At 41.9% G+C, this 19,076-nt stretch overlaps 1 protein-coding gene across 2 annotated transcripts in view; it reads right to left on the bottom strand.

The window, feature by feature from the left end:
* Window positions 1-5,928: 5,928 nt before the first annotated feature.
* The window catches only part of LOC124711279, an 89,261-nt gene continuing 76,113 nt past the window's right edge, over window positions 5,929-19,076 (bottom strand). For both annotated transcript variants that reach the window (XM_047241276.1, XM_047241277.1), the window contains one exon: window positions 5,929-9,518. In XM_047241276.1, coding sequence (XP_047097232.1) covers window positions 6,311-9,518 — 3,208 coding nt within the window. In that variant the 3' untranslated portion in view covers window positions 5,929-6,310. The remainder of the gene's footprint in view (window positions 9,519-19,076) is intronic.

A 19,076-nucleotide genomic window follows, 5' to 3' on the forward strand; every position in this document is an offset into this window, starting at 1 on the left:
ATTTTCGAGGGGAGCTGTTGACAAAAATTCCGAAAACTGTCATTTGAGACCGACTACAGAACGATTCCACTGGGGGTAACGTACATTTCGCGTAATGACTATGAACCTTGGAGAGATTAGGGCTCGTACGGAGGAATATAGATTGCCATTTTTTCCCCGCTCAAATTGCGAGTGGAACAAAAAGAGGAAATGATTAGCAGTGGCACAGCGTGTCCTCTGACAGGCTTGCGGTGATGATGTAGAGGTTTATCATTAGAATTATCTTCAAAGCGGGAAAGGAAAATTTAACAATCTATAATTGTTTTTACTATTTATATTATAACTTGCAGCATGGAGAAACCGTTAAAGTTACGAAAATCTTATATTTGAGGGCGACAAGGAGTCATCCACGGTCCATGTATGAAGGATATTCATTGACAATTCAGTCTTGTTATAACAAAAATATTTCGTTCAGTGTATGTAGTAAAAGATTATACTGCTTACACCATCAGTGAGAGCTACACACACATTTTAATGGTTTAGCAAAAAGTAAATGTCGTGTGACTAGGGCCTCCCGTCGGGTAGCCCTTTCGCTGGGTGCGTCTTTCGATTTGACGCCACTTCGGTGACTTGCACGTCGATGGGGATGAAATGATGATGATTATGACAACACAACACCCAGTCCCTGAGTGGAGAAAAATCTCCGACCCAGTCGGGAATCGAAACCGGGCTCTTAGTATTGATATTCTGTGGCGCTGACAGTTTTTTTCCCCTTTTGTGCGGTACTGTTTGCTGTGTTTGGTCTGGGCGGACGTCACAAGACATCCTTCAAGTTTATCGTTGATTCCTTTACTAAGAGGGCGAGCAGCCCCCTGACCGAACACGCTGAGCTACCGTGCCGACTACTACTCAGCTACCGGAGGCGGACAATGGTTTAGCTAGTATAGCACAGAAAACTGGTTGTAGGTAAAGCTTCCATTGGCATCACTGGCTACAGCAGCAGAATGTAGTTTGGCAAGGTGTATGAACGAGACTTCCACTACGGAACAAATTGGCAATTAGTTCACTATATCTATGACTTTTAGAAGAAAGTATGGTGCCTCAAAAACTTTATCGTGTTATATGTAGACTTACCTGAGACAAAGATGAGATTGGTATGGAAGCAGAACATGCTAATATGACACTCACCGCCGGCCGGAGTGGCCGAGCGGTTAAAGGCGCTACATCTGGAACCGCACGACCGCTACGGTCGCAGGTTCGAATCCTGCCTCGGGCATGGATGTGTGTGATGTCCTTAGGTTAGTTAGGTTTAAGTAGTTCTAAGTTCTAGGGGACTTATGACCACAGCAGTTGAGTCTCATAGTGCTCAGAGCCATTTGAACCATTTTATGACACTCACCCAGTTGTGAGATATGATGTTCAGAATCTCGTGACCTCTACTCCTGTGTCTTGGAAACGGCTTCCAAGTTAGACACCCCTTAGAACTTTGTTTTTACTTAGAAGTATAATTTTTGCTCACACACAGAACTACCGTTGGCGGGGAGAAGGAGGAACATCGCCCTATAGGCCGTAATCGTAAAGTTTCCGTTCTTGGATTACCGTTTCCGAAATACTATCTTCAATTTTCAAATGCCGTCAATAGCTGCACAGGCATATGGACATGGGCAAAGCAGTTGCTATTACATCAGTAGCGGACTTACCTGAATCCAAGAGCGCGATAAAGACATTAACATGCAATGATAACTTGAAGCAAGATCACCGCAGCAGGTGTGGATCAGTTTCTGGCATAGACGCCGTCTCTTCCGGCCTTCAGCCTGGCGTCCATTTTAGAAAAATCTTAAACGACTAAAAATGTAATGGACCTGCTAGCAACAAACTTGAAAGCGTGGCCTGCTGGCTACAGAGATAGCCTCTGCAAGGCAGAAGTAGGGATACGTCGATAACGCTGAAGTTTTAATACTTCCACAGATCTCCGTTAGAAAACTAACGTGACCCTCATTGTCGGGGTTACTACTGAGTGAATCTTGAACCTAGAGAAATACAGCAGATCCTCCAGCAGTCACAGCAGAACAGAAGCAGATGGTGCGGAAATTGTGATGTTACCTACAGCGTGATTGTGATGAATTGAATGGGTGCACTACTGCTATCGGGAGGGCAACGAGAAAACGCCACATTATCTTGGAAAACGCCTGGAGTTCTGAGCTAAAATTGCCCATCGTGGATTCCTGTTGGGTCAAATATTCCTCATTCGCTTCTCGGCGGTAACTGCCTGTGAGGAGCTGTCATCCAAAAAGAGAATGATTATTAGTGTGGGCACATGATATGTTAGAACGTTAAATCTGTGTCCAAATAAGAACATCGAAAGGCGGAAAAGAAATTCATATGTAGATATTTATTTCATCATTGTAACTGGATTTCCAGAAGACGGACGGTTACCTGAAGACGGGGATTTTTGAAATGAGAACCACAAAACTTTTTTTAATGTGTCAGGTGTAGGAATAATAATGAATAAGGAAATTACCAGTAGACCAGAAGATTATCTACAAAAAACAGGAGAGCAATTGATGGTGGAATTGAAAAGACATTGTGATGTTGCTGATAGGGAAATGAATTTGCAAAAGAAGTTAATGTAGGACACTAATATTATAGCTATGGGAGACTTAAATTTTGTCGATGGTGAAGGTAGCGAAGAGAAATTAACGGGACAGCACGATTACAGCAAACAAAATAAGAAGGGAGAAAGATTAATATAATTCTGCACGCTAGTTATTCGTTGTGAATGCATTTTCCTAGAACCCATTCAGCACGAAGTATACACCACCCGCCAAAAGATGTGAAGCATGTGGACAATGAGGAAGAAAATAAAGCTGTAAGGCCCGTAATACAATGAAATAAGGTATTTCAGGGGCGTGTAGAAGTTCAGGTGGACTCTCGAGTAATGAAGGACTAAGCAGGGGGAAAAAAAACAACGGTTAAATAACGAAATAGAATGAACGGATCCACATCATGACATGAATCGATACTGCAACTGTAGTTAGTGGAAGGAAATAATTGCGTGGGTAGACATTTTCATAATATATATGGTAATCGTGAACGATTAAAATAGAGAAGAAGAGTGTAATAACAAGGAGAGCCGACAAGCCACAGAATGGAGAAGTACTTCAAACCAACCTTAGAACTGATTTCTGAAACAACAATTTTATCGCTGTTGGTTCGTTTCTGTGCATCAAAAGTCTCTGTTTGTAGCCACCATCCTGGTCTTTTGACATTAAGGCTTTGTATACTCGTTTACAAAAAGGGTGTAGGAAAGTTCTCCTGGAACATATCTAGGTTATGTCTGATTTCATGCCACGATGAGTAGAGGCTTCATAAAGCAATGTGACAAAAAATTCCATAATCCTTGTAAGTTTTTGTATTGTCATGTAGAAAATGTTTGGCACAAAAGGGAACCTCATACTCACATTTGTTTTGTAGTTGTCACAACACCATTAAATCAGCTATTTCTTCGGAATCTTCCTCCTCCTCCTTGTGACCACATCCTCCTTCCCATCTCTTTTTCTTTTCCCCTTCTCCATCTGCCTTTTACCCCTCTAGGCTGTGCACCTGCCTCATGCACCTCCCACTATTCCCCTCTTTCAGTCCATCCCCTCCTCTATCCGCCCCAAACTGTCCCCATCCGTACTCATTCTCATATGCAGTTCCATATAGTTCCTTTCATTGCCCCTAACATGTAGGCTGCCCTGCAAAGCAGCCCAATATGTCAGGCTGGTACTGTTCCCACACAAATGTCTGTCGTGCAGAGCATCCTGTACCTGAGGGACTGGATAAAAAACACGTTAAACACGTTTCTGCCCATACCTTTTCTCCTATTGGAGATAGGAGATTATAAATCTCACAGTACTGATATTTATGAGGCTCGTTGTTTCTGTGCCAAGTGTAGCTGAAATCGTCTCAGAGATGTGAGAGGACATCCCAGACATACACGCATACACTCTGCTTTGTATGGGGTTGCTCACTTAAATGTATAAGTGCAAATATCTCTGGAACAAAAATAGATAATGGGAAAATCACTTTCACTGGTATGAATGTAAGACAGAAGCTCATGAAAATAAAGACCACCCACGTTGCTCATAATCGCGATGTAACGGACGTACGGAATCTTATTTTTACTGTTGTCATAAGGGCTGAAAGAAATAATAGGATTTCCTGTTACAAACACTGACATGTGGGCATCACGCTTGTACCTCAGGATGTGCAGTAACTGTGCATTTAGGTTATTTAAAGGGTTAATTTCTCTTTTCAATTTCTTGAGTTGTAACTGACATATTGTGATGCAACCAAAACGCCACTGTTTTTTGTAGTGTTACTGATTGCGCAAAACATAACGAGTGGTTATAATTAAACTTCCCCTATTTAACACGTTATAACATGAGAACTAATTACCATATGCTGGCTACCTCTCTTGACATGCAGCGTTTAAGATCAGCACATGTGTGACTGTTTCCCTGGTAAACCCTGTCCTTCAAGTAGCCCCACAACCAGAAATCACAGGGAGTGAGGTCAGGTGATCGTGCCGACCAAGCGTTTGGAAACGATCGCCTGCTAATTCAATCGTTTCCCTACTTGTTTTGGAGAAGCAGGTAAACTTCATGAGCGATGTACAGTTGGACCACATGAAAATTCTTGAGTTCAGTGCGTTTCTCTCCTGTGAGACAGGTGTGAACCATATCGCAGTAGTGCTGACCAGTCACACTGCACGTCTTTGGTCCTTGAGCGCCAACCTGTTCAAAAAATAATGGGCCAATGATGAAACCACGTCAAACAGTGACACGTTCACCATACAGAGGAACTTTATGCACAGTGACTGAAGGTGAAGATCCCCACACTCGGAAATTCTATGAGTTCATCTCACTCTTCAGTCAAATTAAATCTTTGTGAGAAGGTAGAGAGCGAAGTCAACATGTCGTTGCGCGTTCTGTGATGGAAGCTGCTGGACGATATGGGTCTTATATGGATACCATTTGAGAATGGTTCAAAGCACCTTCCACACAACGGGTAACAGGATGTTCAACTGTCGTGCCACAGCACACGCACTGCCTAACGATCGGGAATTGCGTGCAGTGTTGTCTGCCATAGCAACAGCGATTCCATCAGCCACCTGTGGTGCAACAGGTCGTCGGCCTTTTCCCGGAGCTACGCCCAGTTCTCCAGTTTGTTCGAACATCATCCTGCTCCACAGAGCAGATGGAGAAACAAGACCCCACCGTAATCCTTTCAGCCGACGATAACCTCGAACTGCAGCTGCAGCATTACTGTTGATTTGATAGTACAGGTTCATCAATAATGCCCCGCTTCTTTTGTCCAAGCTCATGTTGACACATCAACAAGTGCAATGCGACGCGTCAGGTGTGTGAGACTTTGAATCACAATGACTGATCATGGCACCTCATGGTCATAGTTTGAACTGGAGGGTGGTGCTGCGATGCATGGAAAGCATGCACCCCATGCTCTGGACATTAAAGGTCCCAAGTTTGGTACTCGCAAGGTCATTAGTTTCCGTGTTATAACGTGTTAAATAGGGAAGGTTTAATTATAACCACCCAGTAATATGGGGAGTCCATTTAAACAAACATAAGTTGGTGTTGGAACTGATATTTGCTTACTGTTTAGAATGTCTCATACCATTAACGGTTATGAGCACCTGTCTTACATTCATACCAGTGGGTCTCTTTCAGTATCTATTGGTGTACCACAGATATTTGTGCTGAAACGTTTAGATGGGCCACTTCTCTCTCTCTCTCTCTCTCTCTCTCTCTCTCTCTCTATCAGCAAGGGCTGATTGTAGGTACTACTTACTCTCATTGTACCCTATATGTAATTAGATGCATTGATGAAATTTTTACACAGTTATTATAACATTTGAAGCCAAAATGTATACTGAAATTAACATTCACACTGTAAATATAAAATTTAATGTTGTCCTCTCACATTGATACAAACGACTATAAGCGAGTACATACATGTATATCTCTCTATATAAAATTGACTCACAATTCATAATATTGATGTTAATTCGAAATGTATCTTCAGAGAATGAGGAATTGTAAAAGTAAATGCAGCTTGTTGCACACATTGATTGTTGATTAAATTTGAAAAATCATGACACTATTATTCTTTGTAGACCTCATGTCCTTGTTGCGATACCATTATTTTTCAGTGAGTAGCCACGTGGTACTCATTTTGCTAGCTTCCAATAAAACTTTATTTTGATTGATTTCACATTGCTGTGAAGAAATGAAAACACGAAATATTGGCTGATAGCCACCAGTTATTATCCCAGCGAATGCAATAAATTTGGATTGTAGCTTCCACCTTGTGGCCGCGGTCCATAATACTGATTGCCATGAGTGGGGCGTTGACCAGCGTACCGCCCACTTGGTGTTCTTCTGGCTGCTCCAATGGGGACGCCTCCTACTAAGCTGGCACCAGTGTGAGACAGTGGTTTCCTACTGCGAGGCTTTGTTGGTGAATAATTAACATCCCCCTCTCCAAAAAATGGTGAAGCACCCGGTCCGTAGTATGTCGTTGGTTGGCCATCTTGAGATGTAGTGTAATCAGGCTCTCCATGGGTATAATCTCTCCAGATGTCACCCTCTATCCACATAGAACCTTCTCTACCTGCTGATCTCCCATGTGAAGCATATGGAGGTGGCACGAATCCCCCAGTTGCACTGTAGCCTCCATATACTTGATTTCTGAATGGATAAAGTGCATTATAGTGTTGCCAGTAAGGTTGTGGTGGACCTTTCCAGCCATAAATTTGTGCTCCCATTGTAGGATCGTAGGAAGTCCCATAATTTCCCCATGGATCGTTCCATGCATTTTCTGGTGGTGTGGTCAACATCCTACCATCAGTGATCCCAGATAGCTCTGGGTTCCATTCGAAACCAATGCGACCTCGTATCTTCCATCCCCTTTCTTGTCGAGTGCCTGGAGCAGTGAATGATGTGTCACCAGGTAGAGATCCGGAATGGGATCCTTGGTTTGGCAAGCTACCTGCAACTGAAGCCCCAACACCGGTTCCAATTTCGGTTGTACTTGGTCCATCAAAGTTCATTATAATTTTGTTTCTATCGTCACTGGACCACATTCCTGCATTCGTGTTGGGACTACCAATGCTATTATCATATCCTGTGAACGATGTGTCAGCAGGTACAGATCCGGAATGGAATCCTTGGTTTGGCAGGCTACCTGCAACCAGTGCCCCAACACTGGTTCCAATTTCAGGTGTACTTGGTTTATCAAAGTTCATTATAATTTTGTTCCTATCATCAGTAGACCAAATTCCTGCATTCGTGTTGGGACTAACAGTGCTATTATCATATCCTGTGAAAGGTGAATCATGATTCGTAGTTCTTTCTGTGGAGCTCACACTATACGGAATCTGGCTTTCTTGACCAGATGGACCAGTATATGGAGGTAAACTCGCTTCTGCACTTAACACATTACTGTCAGGATAAACATTATACGCTTTACCTGGTGTACTGCCGGATTCTGTGCCACTGAAACCCATAGTGCCTGCTCCAGAGATGGAAAGGTCATTTCCCATATTTGCCGACACATTTACTGTACCAATGTTGTGTTCAGATACCCCATTGTTGTGGGCTGCAGTGTCCTGGTGTGGATCGTCCGACCAGGCAGAGGGAAGGCTGATTTCACCTCCTGTATGAGGAGATGGATTGTCAAAGTGTGAAGAGGTGGTTGGTTGATTGAATGGTCCATTGTGTAGACTCCTAGCTGAGTTAACATCAATTCCACGACTTCTCCCCGCATTTAGAACTGAACCGTCAGTCTCGTGATTATAGCTCTGTAGAAGTAATCTATTAGCAAGTCTAGTAGGGAGAAAAACCATGGTCATTCCATTGTTTGCTAAACTACTGTAATTGAAATTTTTTGCGACATTCGAAGTTTGAGTGGAAACTGCTTCTTTGTCGGCAATGTAAAGGACATTACTTGGATTGTAGCTGCCATTACTAAGTGCGCCACTTTCGTAGGATGATGAAGAAGAATCGTTTGAACTTACTGGGAGCAGTGCTCCACCTGTAATAATAACAGGCCCATAAAAATTGAAAATATTATAAGTGGGGTGGCTGACGTTAAGAGAGCGAGAGCCGTTTCTTTGTTCAGACGTTAGGTTCAGACGTTTCGAAGTGTTGGTCTGATGTCGGCCCAATATTCTGCGTCTCCTCTCATGTCTTAATTTGTGCATAGTATTGGTTATGTGATTTCCTTCTTGACTTCTTGCTTCTAAGGGATTAGCAGCGTTTTTCGGTTGCTCTGGGAACTGTTGGAGTGGAGTTTCCTTCGAATAATCTGGGAGATCTTCGGGGACAGCACTCCCCTCTGTATGATTTTCGTCTTCCAATCCAACATTATCTGTATGTCGTGCCGTTTGGGGGGCCACTGGTTTCGCTACCACTGGCTCTAATAACATTTTCATGGATTTCAAGTTTATACCTGAGCCTGAGTGTAGCTCCTGATTAGCGTAGGAAGCACTTTTACGTTCTGTCTCCAACGACGGGGCCAAGTGATGTGTTTCATTCATTACTCGTGACCTCCCTACGTCCCCAATATGTAAGGATCTTCCTGGTGATTGGTGATTGATTACGGAGACTGCAGGCACTTCATCACCCAATTCGTGAGAAAGTGGATCGATGTAGCTATTGTACGAAGACTTGTTCGAGAGAACACTTTTATTTTGCTCCGATGATTTCCTCATATGAAAGCCATTATGATTTTTATCACGTAATTTTTCATTTTGTTTCAGTACCCCATCTGTTAGGGGCTGTCGTTGTCTGTCGTTTGCGTACACTGGTAGTCGAATTTTCTGATTTCTGACTTTTTGTGACACTCTGTCTTCGGGTACAATTTTTGAGCCAGGCAAGGTATAAGTAGCAATGTCATCGTTGATAGCTCCCGTATCTGATTTCTGTGAAGATATCTCTATATAATTAGCTTCGCTAACATTGTCATTCCGTGACTCAGCATGATGTAGTTGCTGTACGTATCGATGCCGTCCATCTCGAGTTGAACTGGAACTTTTCTGTAAATAAGAAGAGTCTGTTACGTTGTGGTTCTCTGGAGGAAATTTGTAAGTGTTCCGATATGATGTGATAAACTGTGCGGAGCTCGGTTGAAGGGGGGGATTATTTGTCTGTACCACAGAATCTGTTTCCCAAGACAAGGAGGTTTTCCTCATTATTGGTCGCTTGTATCTTCTGTGCCCCTTTCGTAAAACTCTCGGTCGCTGGTGATCGTCATTCTGGTTTGTTGGATTACCGATATGCGGTACGGTTTTCCTTGCTGTGTGGCGGTTACTATTTCTTTCCTTCTCTCGGTCTGCCACATGCGTTTTTTGTTTCGTTGAGCTGCGTTCGTGACCTGTATCCACCGATTCATGCTGTGAGATGTGTACATCATGACTACCATTCGGTTCCGTCTGTGGTAGGCGGGTAACTGCAACATTGCCAGCACTGCTCCTGTAAGGAAAAGAAAGCAGGAACTTCTTAAGAGACACATTGAGAAGTAAAACTTACTTTTACCTTTCCATTTGTAATAGTTTACAACAAACGAACATTTTTAACTTTGAAATTTTCTATCGTCAGTGGTTAGGGACGCAGCTTACGTAACGTAAAAACTGAATAAACAAGAAAATAAAATATTACTAGCGTCTTGTTACATTACTGAGGCAAATTTCAAGGAACGAAGTAGAGCTCAGAAAACTACTATTCTCATTCTTGTTCATTTGGTACTTGTTACACATACATTTACAACTTCAGAGTTTATTGTGACGAATGTGTTTATAACCTCTTTAACTGTGAATATCAGTGTTTATTAACAACAAAAGGATCATATGGGATTGCAAACAAAATTTGTGATAGGACTGAAAGTTTGTTGGTAGAGGGACGGAGTATGGTATCCCTGATAGAGAATCATTGGCAGATGTAGACTGTAGCTTCAGACACACCCGAGGCAAGTGTGTTGGGGTCCTTGTTGTTGTACATTAATGACTTGGCATAGGAAAAGCCGTAACGCTGTAATGTTAGGACGTATTTATCGTACATAAAAAACAATTTATGTTTTCATATAAGACATTTTTCACTTTCTAAATCTGTTGTGATGATTTAAAAAAATATAATTAAAAAAATAACTAAAGGACAGTCGATATTCTTCTTTGAGTCAGTTAGTTCCGCCTTTAGCGATTTCATCGCAAAAGGGATGTTTTAATGGTGTAGTAATTAAATATCCAACTTTTCTAGATACCAAACTGCGTGCCTAGAGCAGGGGTCATCAAATTCATTAAAGATTCTAATATAAACTGCACAATGGTCGAAATTTATATTGAAAGACAATTTTTCTGAACTTAAACCATAGAGATAATAAATCGTTTACACGTAAGGATAGTCCTAAGCTGTTTTTTTTTTCTAAAACAAAAAAGGTCCTAAATCCTACTGAGGTACGTTCGATTATATCGATTCCTCCCAGTTCTACCACCCACTCTCTTATGGTAGTTTCGTCAATCCCCTTTCGTTCATTCTCTCTGTACGATCGAATCATCTCAACATACCTTCCTCAACATTTCGAAAAAAATCTTCTTTCGACCCACAACGCTCCTTAAAATTAAGTTCATAAAGTAAACTTAAAGTTTCAAGTCGTAGTAAGATTGCAGACTCGTTGATTAAAGCTTGATGTCATTCTTAATAACGATACTATTTATTGATAAAATTAAATTGTAATGTTCGCCGACGTATGTTCCGTCTTTGCAACAAAATGAAAGGCAGTTTGTTTTCTGTCATACACGCTTCGCCACATTTATTTCTGAAGCATCTTCAGTTGCCTGTAAGACATGTTTATTTGACGTATATAATAAATGCTTGATGCAGTAGTCACAGGTGTGTTACTATATTACGTTTTCCTCGTTATTCTCTCGTTTCTCATGTTGGAGACAACTTTTGCGTCACAAGTTTCATGACGTTAAGTTACCGTTTGGTGTTACTACTTCTGATATTGTCAGTCTATGTGGGTAATCCTAAGGATTTATTTAATCGGTTTGTGCTCTGCAGATGGCCGATTTTCAAAGTTTTTTCTACCACAGTTATTTCAGCACTTCCCTTGTACTTTTCACTGTGTGATGGATGTGTGGGTTTACAGTCTGTGTGTGGGTCGGATTCTCTCTCTCTCTCTCTCTCTCTGTGTGTGTGTGTGTGTGTGTGTGTGTGTGTGTGTGTGTGTGTGTGTGTGTGTGCGTGTGTGTATGAGAGAGAGAGAGATTTATTAATTAATTATTTAGTCTAATTACGTTTTTCAACTTTCGATGTTACTGTTTTAGTGGCTGACAACATCAGTGAGTTATTGTTTTTCTGATTTGATCATTAATTACTTTCTTTCAAGTTGCAAGAGCTCTTTGTATATGAAAGTTTTACTCCAGTGTCTGGAGTTTTTTGTTGCAACTATTGACTGAAATAACGCTTATGACGTGACCAAGAGGAAGAAATGGTACACTTCAACACATAAACATGTATCAACAAAAAGGACAGCAAATATATAAAAAAGTAAACGATTTCACATTGCTTACAGAACAAGAAACATACTCCAGTCACGTTAACAGACAGCAATTTACAAATCAGATAAATACCAGCGAGTAGGTACGGTATATACCAGTTAGAATGTCAAGAATATGAATCAGTATATCTGGTAATTACATGCAGGAATTTGAAAACTAAGAACAAAGAACATACAGGAAGCTGGAAGTGCGAAAACAGCCATTCTGACTTTGCCAAACATCTGATAAAACATGGGCATGGACCATCCAACATGGAACAGGACATGAAAATTATTAGAGTCGACAATTACAACAATACGTTGTTGAAAATACTGGAATACTTTCATATACAAACAGTCTTTGTATTGAAAATTAAATTAATTAATGACCAACTCAACATAAACAGTAACTCACTGACCATGAAACTACACATGCACTCCAAAACACACAAAAGAACGAAGGCTAAACATATGCGACTGTTGGCAAATGTACGCTGCAAACACACATATTAAATGCGTGGAGGAAATTGGAAGTGAAATGAAAAATAATAGAGGTGAATAAAGTGTCCTAAAATCGGACATATGGTAGGTACAGACCCACTTTATAGACTATGTCTCCAGGATCACATATTGACTGACGACATCAGAACTAGTAACATCAAATGATAATTTAACCTCACAAGACTTGTTGGCCAAAAGTTGTCTCTAATCCGAAAAACGAGATAATAACAAGAGAAATCATGGTACAGAAATTATTTGTAACTAGTACTTAAAGCTTTTGTCATATACATACAGTCCACTGAAGATACTTCACATGTAAGAGAAACGAAAGGCGAATGGTAAAAAAGAAGCTGCCTTTCATTCAGTTGCAAGCACTGCATATACCTCCATGAATTTTTAACCAACTAAGGAACAATAGAAAACGGGTAAACAATTGTAAGGGGGTCATAAAACTTAAACCATGTCAGTGACACAAAAGGTAATGTGAACGATGATCTTGCATGTCCTTGGTAAGTTTGCATAAGTTACGTTCTCATTTTCTGTTTCAATGTTAGACTCGATTTCAGGTTCTCACAAGTAAATGCGGATTCTCAGTTACTCTACACAAGGTTTAAGCTCGAAAATAATTGTTCGAATGAATATGTAACCCGAATGAGGAAAGAACAGCAGATTCTACATTTTTCAGCTTATTGTGTGTCAGGAATACTATTCCAGAAGTTAAAATCAACTTATCTTCGCTTTAGAGCCCTCGCCTCAGGATCAGGATAAATCAACACCACCGAAGCATGTAAAAGTAGAAGTAAGAAAACCAGTCATGTCTGCAAGTATATTTATTTGTTATTACACAAGCTTATATTTCTTTGTCACCACCATCGTCTTTCACTTATTTCTTACTCAGAACTCAAAGTTATTGCTACATCACTTCCCCAGTGATATGCTGTTAGTTCGTTGTTAAAATAACTACTCTGAAACGCCAAGGAAACTGGTGTATGCATGCATATTCAAATACGGAGGTATTTAAACAGGCAGAATACGTCGCTGAGGTCGGCAATGCCTATATAAGAGAATAGATCTGCCGCAGAACGATTATTGCAGCTACAATGGCAAGTAATCAAGTTTTAAGTGAGTTTGAACGTGGTGTTATAGACAGTGCACGAGCGATTGGACAAAGCATCTCCGAGGTGGCGATGAAGTGGGGATTTTCCCGTACGACCATTTCACGAGTGTACCGTAAATATCAGGAATCAGGTAAAACATCAAATCTTCGAGAGCGCTGTGGCCGTAAAAAGGTCCTTCAAGAAAGGGACCAACGATGACTGAAGAGGATCGTTCAGCGTGACAGACGGACAACTTTTCCGCAAATTGTTGCACATTTCAATGCTGGGCCATCAACAAGTGTCAGCGAGCGAATCACCCAACGAAACATCATCGATATGGGCTTTCTGAGCAGAAGGCGCACTTACGTACCCTTGATGACTGCACGACACAAAGCTTTACGCCTCACCTGGGTCCGTCAACACCGATATTGGACTGTTGATGGCTGGCAACATGTTGCCTAGTCGGACGAGGGTCGCTTCAAATTGTATCGAGCGGATGGACATGTACGGCTATGGAGACCACCTCTAGAATCAATGGACTCAGCATGTCAGGAGGCGACTGTTCAAGTTATTATAGGCTCTGTAATGGTCTGGGGCGTGTTCAGTTGGAGTGATATGGGACTCCCGATACGTCAAGATACGACTCTGACAGATGAGACGTATATAAGCATCCCGTATGAACACTTGCATCTATTTATGTCCATCGTGCATTCCGACGGACTTGGGCAATTCCAGCAGGACAATATGACACCCCACATGTCCGGAATTGCTACAGAGTGGCTCCAGGAACACTCTTCTGAGTTTAAACACTTCTGTTGACCACCGAACTCCCCAGACATCAGCATTATTGAGCATATCTGTGATGCCTTGTAGCTTGCTGTTCAGTAAAGATCGCCACTGTCTGGTGTTCTTGCGGATTTATGGTCAGCTCTGCAGGATTCATGGTGTCCATTCCCTCCGCCACTACTTCAAACATTAATCGAGTTGATGCTACGTCGTGTTGCGGTAATTCTGCGAGCTCGTGGGGTGGGGGTTGGGGGGGGGGCACGACATTAGGCAAGTATACCAGTTTCTTTGGGTCTTCAGTCTATCTTCTTCTTCTTTCCGCTGCTAACACGTTTATGAGAAACAGTTACACACTCTTTAACTGAATAGATATTCCCTACATCGTTTGATTTTGTACAATACCACGTTAAAATTATGTTACGCTTGTGACTTTTAAATGTTGTCTCTGCCCTCCCCCCCCCCCCCCCCCTCTTTCGAATACATTGCCAGATCTAAGCCGAAATCGACTTCGGCGTATGAGCCACGAAGTTTCAGTCACTCTGTAGGTTCATCTCCGTATGTGATATTTCGTTGAGAAACGACACTCAAGGGCTAATGAGCCATTGTTTGCCGAGCACTGACCTAGGGGAAGAGTATCCGTTTTGCACAATTACATACCCGTCTTTCGGGATGAAATTTTCTCTTATTTTTATCATTTTCCTCTATCTTATTGGTACAAGCAAAGTTTCCCTTACGTGTTCAGCAGTTTTGTAATACTAAAGAATTTGTAGACGGTTTGATACAGTCTTCCAGTTACTTTTATTCAATGCCAATTTCTCGCTGCACGCATGTTTACAACACCCAATATTCTGAGTCACTTCTACGCCGTACCTCATCCATAGGTACACATGTAGGCGGCCTTCCCTCTATACCTTCTTTTCTATTCTGAACTTTTATTCGGACGTTCCTTAGTCGACGTACTAGTTAACTCTTTATGCACCAGCCATAAAATCTTTCTCAGTATTATACCTAAAATTGAAGCACGTGCAAGCATTTTCTGAAAAAAAGGGTTTTCAGTTTTTTCTTTCATATGGTGAAGATTTTAATGGCTCCACGACCAATGGCTGTTCTACTTCGTTAATTTCACGTAATATTATCTGGCATTGATGACATCCACTGTGAGAAGTTGCCACATTTTGCTATGCCAGCATTTCACTTTCGATTCCAAAGTTACTGATTTCGGATCCCTTATAATTCATCCAGTGCCGTTACAGCGTCTTACAAGGCGTAGACTCCATGATTCTGTCTCACAGAAGAGGAGGCGGCGCGACTTCTAACCCTAGAGCAAGAAAGTGTGAATCCCGAGACATAAATAACAAGATGGTATAAAAATTTACCCAACATTTTTCTAAATTATTGTGAACGTTTTACAATATGACAAAGCAAATAATAATTATAATATCAATGTATATTATTATATAATGGTTGTCATATATGGAAATATGAGATAGCACTTATCTGTTGTACTCAATTACCCTCTTTGTTATAAGACTGCAAAACACGATAGGACAGATCATAAAGCGGAAGAGTCATTGAAGGAGTCGTTTAGCATAATATCACAAATAATATGTAAATTGATAAAAAATATAAAGCTAACAACTTCGAAAAGATAGTTCCTCATGAAACAGGAAATACAGATTTTATAAGTTAATTTCAAAATTTGATCAGATTTTGAATATATCGAACATTGTCGAACAACTGTTATGGCTAGTGTGACAAATATTTTTCCGATGGTCATTGCACGCTGGTTTCGGACATTCAAAGAAACTTTTCGGGTCTTCTTTTCGACTGCAAAGAAAGCATCGTCCACTTTCTTTCCTTTTTTTTGAGATCGTTTTGGGTTGCACTGTTGAGCTTGGAATATCGCTCCTAAAACGTGTCAAAATCTGTTCCATTGTTATGCGAAACTCTTTGTGAAAATTTTTTCTCGTGAGTCTGTCTTTCATTCCTGCTTTGGCTGCTTGTGCCGCCATTCTCCTTATACAAGATCTAGGCGTTTTTTCCTGAGGCATATAAAAGCCCATATATGTATCGCGTAGGCCAGCGCCTGGTTTTTCGTACAGTGATCTTGTCTGTTATCATTGTAGAAAATCACTATGTTCGATTATTTTGTCTTCTCATCTACTTCGTGTATCTCATGCATCGTTGGCGCAAGAATAACGTTTCAATTTTTCTTTGGAATCCATGACTGCAACATTCCTTTCTTTCTTGTAAATGATTACAGAGGAAGAAACTGGTCTATTCTTGTTTCGAAGCAGAGTTTATAGGATTTATGGCTTGTTGCTGCGTAAGGTGTCAACCATTGTCCACTTTTAGTCGGCCAGTTTGTCGACTACTTCACAAGAAGCAAGCTAGTTATCCATCGTAATGTCCCGGATGGTTCCATGTACAGGGTCACATAATTTCATCACATAATAAAACGTTTGTACGAATCTAAACACTTTTATCCTTAATCTCTTTTCCCAAATATGGCATGCCGCCGTAAAAGTTATATGTTTTCGCAACCCATAATGAAATTATCTTTAGTCTATATTTGTCCGGTATGCTCGGCAGATAGATTCTGAATGGGCATCTGCCTCGAAAGCCAAGGAGTGTCTCGTCAGTGTTTAGGAGATCAGAGGGAGTGTACAGTTCTTGACTATGCTTGACAAACATACACCAACAATCACGGAATGCAGTGAACTTGTCTGCCGTTCTTCTTCGCGATCTAGCACACTGGCCATCAAATCTTCGATTTTTGATCCAAAAGTCAAACCGGTTTATCGTCATAACTCTTCGGAAAAATCGGGACCCGTGTAGAACAGGCCACACGTGAATACAATTGGCATTCGCATTTTTAAGAGCTCCACTTATAAAAAGTATACCAAATAATTCTTTAGATAAGGCTTTTATATACGGAGAGAAATACAGTCATACATATCAGTTATTATATCATTGCATCATATCATTGCATTGGTACAAATATCTGCTACTTACAAAAATATTATATATATATATATATATATATATATATATATATATATATATATATATATATATATATATATATACTCCTGGAAATTGAAATAAGAACACCGTGAATTCATTGTCCCAGGAAGGGGAAACTTTATTGACACATTCCAGGGGTCAGATACATCACATGATCACACTGACAGAACCACAGGCACATAGACACAGGCAACAGAGCATGCACAATGTCGGCACTAGTACAGTGTATATCCACCTTTCGCAGCAATGCAGGCTGCTATTCTCCCATGGAGACGATCGTAGAGATGCTGGATGTAGTCCTGTGGAACGGCTTGCCATGCCATTTCCACCTGGCGCCTCAGTTGGACCAGCGTTCGTGCTGGACGTGCAGACCGCGTGAGACGACGCTTCATCCAGTCCCAAACATGCTCAATGGGGGACAGATCCGGAGATCTTGCTGGCCAGGGTAGTTGACTTACACCTTCTAGAGCACGTTGGGTGGCACGGGATACATGCGGACGTGCATTGTCCTGTTGGAACAGCAAGTTCCCTTGCCGGTCTAGGAATGGTAGAACGATGGGTTCGATGACGGTTTGGATGTACCGTGCACTATTCAGTGTCCCCTCGACGATCACCAGTGGTGTACGGCCAGTGTAGGAGATCGCTCCCCACACCATGATGCCGGGTCTTGGCCTTTCGTGCCTCGGTCGTATGCGGTCCTGATTGTGGCGCTCACCTGCACGGCGCCAAACACGCATACGACCATCATTGGCACCAAGGCAGAAGCGACTCTCATCGCTGAAGACGACACGTCTCCATTCGTCCCTCCATTCACGCCTGTCGCGACACCACTGGAGGCGGGCTGCACGATGTTGGGGCGTGAGCGGAAGACGGCCTAACGGTGTGCGGGACCTTAGCCCAGCTTCATGGAGACGGTTGCGAATGGTCCTCGCCGATACCCCAGGAGCAACAGTGTCCCTAATTTGCTGGGAAGTGGCGGTGCGGTCCCCTACGGCACTGCGCAGGATCCTACGGTCTTGGCGTGCATATGTGCGTCGCTGCGGTCCGGTCCCAGGTCGACGGGCACGTGCACCTTCCGCCGACCACTGGCGACAACATCGATGTACTGTGGAGACCTCACGCCCCACGTGTTGAGCAATTCGGCGGTACGTCCACCCGGCCTCCCGCATGCCCACTATACGCCCTCGCTCAAAGTCCGTCAACTGCACATACGGTTCACGTCCACGCTGTCGCGGCGTGCTGCCAGTGTTAAAGACTGCGATGGAGCTCCGTATGCCACGGCAAACTGGCTGACACTGACGGCGGCGGTGCACAAATGCTGCGCAGCTAGCGCCATTCGACGGCCAACACCGCGGTTCCTGGTGTGTCCGCTGTGCCGTGCGTGTGATCATTGCTTGTACAGCCCTCTCGCAGTGTCCGGAGCAAGTATGGTGGGTCTGACACACCGGTGTCAATGTGTTCTTTTTTCCATTTCCAGGAGTGTATTTTGGAGAAATACTCAGTATGGTTATTCACTAACAACTCTGCTAATTCCTCATATTAACAACAGGTCACGGCACGTTTCTTGAAACATTTTTGCATGTTGTATTGATAGACAATACATTAGTACTTATTGTTGTAAAAAAAGACACGTGATAGTTAAACAACACAGATACAATTTGTAGCCTACAATACTAATGATCGTGTTTAATATCAACAATTACCAAAAACCGACAGTATTACCTTTTCTGCCTGACATTTAAGTGAACATGTATTGTTTTGTATAAAATTTAAATCATTTATTATACATGCAATACTGATATATACATGCTGTATTTAACTTTCTTTGAGACTTACTGTTTCATATTCGAAATCTGTGTACGTTGACATGAAAGTGTACACAGCTTGTAATAGTTATTTCATAGTGGTGTCATATGCAAAGGAGATCAACGAAATTCGCAGGTGTGCTATACTTTCATTTTTGGAGCACATGGCATACGCTAGATAAATTTAAATAGATCAGGACCATACTACAGCCATTTGCCAGTACAGCGCACCTAGTGACTAGACAGACGTAGTCCAGTTTATAGAAATCGTACTTGTTTT

This window comes from Schistocerca piceifrons, chromosome 8, assembly GCF_021461385.2.
Source record: "Schistocerca piceifrons isolate TAMUIC-IGC-003096 chromosome 8, iqSchPice1.1, whole genome shotgun sequence".
NCBI lineage: Eukaryota > Metazoa > Arthropoda > Insecta > Orthoptera > Acrididae > Schistocerca > Schistocerca piceifrons.